Source organism: Globicephala melas, chromosome 20 (assembly GCF_963455315.2).
Source record: "Globicephala melas chromosome 20, mGloMel1.2, whole genome shotgun sequence".
Classification (NCBI taxonomy): Eukaryota; Metazoa; Chordata; class Mammalia; order Artiodactyla; family Delphinidae; genus Globicephala; species Globicephala melas.
In genome coordinates this window covers 55,384,364-55,388,780 of record NC_083333.1, presented here as the reverse complement: position 1 = coordinate 55,388,780, position 4,417 = coordinate 55,384,364, and the positions used below count along the sequence as shown (strand labels likewise).

The 4,417-nt window shown below is 45.0% G+C and overlaps 1 protein-coding gene across 1 annotated transcript; it reads left to right on the top strand.

Moving 5' to 3' along the window:
• Positions 1-944: 944 nt before the first annotated feature.
• On the top strand, positions 945-2,994 carry KIF2B (kinesin family member 2B). The gene is given in 3 exon segments (XM_030881593.2): positions 945-2,520; positions 2,523-2,672; positions 2,675-2,994. Coding segments are annotated over 3 exon segments (2,046 nt in total).
• The last annotated feature ends 1,423 nt before the right edge of the window (positions 2,995-4,417 follow it).

The following is a 4,417-nucleotide window of genomic DNA, read 5'->3' as shown; positions in this document are numbered from 1 at the left end:
ACACACACACACATTGCAGGGTAAGGAGAGGGTATAAGATGAATCATCTCTTTCTACCAAACGTCTTTCCTTTCCAAATTATGGATAATGAGGCCAGAAGTGTAATTACTGAAGGAGTTTGGAAAGGTAATTGCTGAAATAATCTCAAAAATAGTGGTGACTGCAGTGAGTACAATGACTCACTTTATAGCTGTCAGAGCCACTTGGAATGTGATAAATAGCTTATGTTTGCAAACCCAAATGCTGCATCAAACGAAGTTCCATATCAGCAAATTACCACAAGAACCCCTTACAGTCAACTCATTTTGATTTCATAATGAGAAATCCCATTAAAGAGGAGTAACTTTAAGTTGTGACTGTTAAGTTGTGAAGCAGGGTAGGGACAGAAAAAAAAATGGAAAATTTGAGGGAATTTTTCTGGGATCCTCTCCTTGAAGCCTGCAATTTGCAGGCAGCTCTATCTTCCTTTTTCCCATTGATCACCGGAGGATTGTGAAGTTTAAGGTAGCATTCACTGGTTCTCAAACTAAAAGCACTTAGCTTTGAGATTGCCGGTCAAGACTGCAGGGGAGAATGGATATTTCTGAAGCTTAGGCACAAGTGTCCGTGGAACACACACCCCATTCCCAACTCTTATCCCTATGCTCTCTGTGCAGAGAGCAATTTCTCTATTCCAGCTGCTTCTGCACCTAGCACCTAGCATCACGAACGATGTGAATTTTTTCCCACCACCTTTCATCCAGAGGCCCTAGGCTCTGCTGCCTCTTTTCCTCAGTGCTTTGTGATGAGAGTGGCCCCAGGCCAAGCCCTAGTGCTCACAAAGGTAGGTGCAAACCCGGAGTGCACTCAGTGCTCTGGGCGCTTCAGTCTGGCTTGGGCTCAGGTACTGCTGCTCCAACCCCAAGGGACCCTGGAAGCGAGCCCTGACACCTCCATCACTCACCATGGCCGGCCAGTTATGCCTCCCTGTCTCCCCGCGCCTCTCTTCCGTGAAGCCCTTGAAGCCGCACTTCAGAAACATCCAAGTGAGCATCTGTGTGGCTATACAGTGCAGCGATGGGCAGATCCACCTCGCGGTGGTCACAGAGGTCAAAACACAAAACGCTTGGGTCACGGTAGAATGGGTCGAAAAAGGAGTCAAAAAAGGCAAAAAGATTGATCTAGATACAATATTCCTGCTGAATCCAGCGCTGGCATCTGCTGAGCACCCCACGCCAGCCAGGGCGTTGCCCTCCTTGTCTCTAGCGCCCTCTTCGGCCATCGGGAACCAGCAGACGGCCACGCGGTGGATTGCGACGATCCCCCAGAAAAACGAAACGCCCTCAGGGGACAGTCCGGATATGAGAGTTCCCAGCAGTCTTTGCCTGATGAAGCAGAAGAAGTCTCCTTGCCTACGGGAAATTGAGAAACTGCAACGGCAGCGAGAGAAGTGCAGACTGCTGCAGCTGGAGAGCCGAGCTCAGCGCGCCCTGGCTGTCAACACGGGAAACCCCAACTACGAGATTCAGAGCATGATCCAGGAATGCCGCAGGTGCCTGGACTGCAGCCAGTTGTCGGGCCCGGAGCCACTGGAGGACCACCGCATCAGCGTCTGCGTGAGGAGGTGGCCTCTCAACCAGCGGGAGACCACCATGAAGGACCTGGATATCATCATCATCCCCTCGGACAAAGTGGTCATGGTGCACGAGTCCAAACAAAAGGTGGACCTTACTCGCTACCTGGAGAACCATTCCTTCTGCTTCGACCATGCCTTCGATGACATCGCCTCCAACGAGTTGGTGTACCAGTTCACTGCCCAGCCACTTGTTGAGTCCATCTTCTGCAAGGGCATGGCTACCTGATTTGCCTATGGGCAGACGAGCAGTGGGAAAACGCACACCACGGGTGGAGCCTTTTCAGGAGGGGACCAAGATTGTTCTAAAGGCATTTATGCCATGGTGGCATAGGATGTCTTCCTCCTGCTCAAAACTTCTGCTTATGAGAAGCTGGACCTCAAAGTCTATGGCACATTTTTTGAGATTTATGGGGGAAAGGTGTATGACTTGTTGAACTGGAAGAAGATGCAAGTCCTTGGGGATGGCAGTCAGCAAATCCAGGTGGTCGGGCTGCAGGAACAAGAGGTGTGCTGTGTGGAGGACATGCTGAACCTTGTGGAACTTGGGAACAGCTGCCGGACTTCAGGACAGACATCAGTCAATGCCCACTCTTCCAGGAGCCACGCAGTGTTCCAGATCATTTTAAAGTCTCAAGGGAAACTGCATGGTAAGTTTTCCCTTGTTGACTTAGTTGGGAATGAAAGGAGAGTGGATACTGCCAATGCCAACCGGAAAAGACAGCTGGAAGGAGCAGAGATTAACAAGAGTCTCCTTGCACTCAAAGAATGCATCCGGGCTTTGGGTCAGAGCAAGTCTCATACCCCATTCAGAGCCAGCAAGCTCACACAGGTGCTCCGGGACTCCTTTATAGGCCAGAACTCCTCCACTTGCATGATTGCTACTATCTCTCCAGGGATGGCCCCTTGCAAAACACCCTCAACACTTTAAGATATGCCAATAGAGTAAAAGAAATAACTCTAGATTTAAGGCCTCGCCATTGTTGTCTTTATCCCACTGAATGTGAGGTGCCAAGGATGTTGGAAAATCACATGAGAAATTCAGAAATGTCCCTTCAAGGAACAAATTTATTAAAATGCCTTGTACGCAGAGTGAGGAGGAGGAAGAGACTAAAGAAATCAAAGCACTATCCTCTCCACTAATGGAGGATACAGCAATCTCCTGGAAGGAATCAAGCCAACGGCCAGGGAATAACATCCAGGAGATAGCTGATGGGGTAAACTGTGATGTTGATTTTTGCATTGCCCAGTTATTGTCCATTTTGGAGCAAAAAATAGGTTTTCTGACTGAGATTCAAAAGAAACTGAAATTATTACGAGCTGACCTTCAAAAGGAGAGCAAGCACAGTGAAGCCAGTGGTGAGAGATCAGACCTGAAATGATGGATACAGTGCTGCAGTTCCTAAGTCTCTTATAAAGGAAAGCTGCCTAAATTATCTAGATATAAAGATCCTCCTGGAAAGTTTAAAACCTCTTAAAATATGGTTTTCAGAACTGTCCTCTTTCTTCTTCCTTTGTATTTCTGTAATTTGTTTTTATTCTGTAGGTCAGTGTTTCTCAACTTGGAATCATTTTACCTCCTAGGGACATTTGGCAATGTCTGGAAACATTTTCATTTGTCAGAATTGGGTGTGCGGGGAGTGGTGATACTGGCAAGTAGTGGGTAGAGGGCCAGCGATGCTGTTAAACATCCTACAATATACAGAATAGCCTCCAACAACAACTAATTATCTGGTTGAAAATATCAATAGTACTGAGGTTGAGAAACCCTGCTTTAGAAGAACCTAGCTGTGATGAAACAAGATTCTCTAAATTTGTGGCTGAGAAGGAAAAATATTGCAGTCCCTTTAGGACTAGAGTTGGAACACACCAAGGGGTGCACAATTGAGTAACTCTAATGATACCCACTCATGAGTCTTTTTCTGCTGCATTTGTGTGTACAATCAAATGGTTTCTAAGCTCTAGACATACTGGGGAGGTGAGAATGGAGAAGGGAAAGGTTTTATTTAAGAGACTTTGTATGAGAGCCTAGAATTGAGAAGGATTTTGTTTTTAATCTTTGAGTTGAAATTGCAAAGCACTGTGCTTCCTGAGAGTGATAAAATAAAGTATGTGTGTTGCAAAAGCATTGCGTTGCTAACTATGGTGTCTTTAAGCTTTTTTCTTCTTCTCACTCTCTTTACCAAATTTTATGCTTGCGTGATTCACATAAAAAGCTTTCTCCCATCAAATTATGAAATTAGAGTAGGGAATAAGTCAGCAAAGTAGCAGAAAAGTTCTGTCCTGAAGTGGAGCACATCCCATAAAGACCTCATAGAGAATGTGATAAATATCAATGCCTGAGATTAATTGTACAAGGAGACTATTTTCCTAATTCAAGGATCACAAAGTCTATTCTTTTGCAAAAAGAAGAAAGAAGAAGCAGCTAATCTGATATGCAAATATAAATATAATAAATAGTCTAATACACATCTTCCTTCAGCAAACCTATTTGTGAAATGCTATAATAAAATAAATAAGGATCTTTTGGTTCCAAGTCTAGCAGTTCCAAACTCTTTTTTTGAGGAAAAAAGTGGAATGATTTGCAAAGAAAGTGAATGGTGGACTGGGGAAACTCGAAGACACAAAAAATTGTGCCCAAATTTGTTACTACCTTTGGCAGACATGCCTATTCTTTTCAAATTTTTCCTCCTAAGTTGCAAAAGCCTCATTGGTACAAAGGGAAACTAACACATAACTCTACCACAGAAAAGCCATCAGGTTTCATCCTGGTTTCATCAGGATCATTGGAAACATATGGTCTTT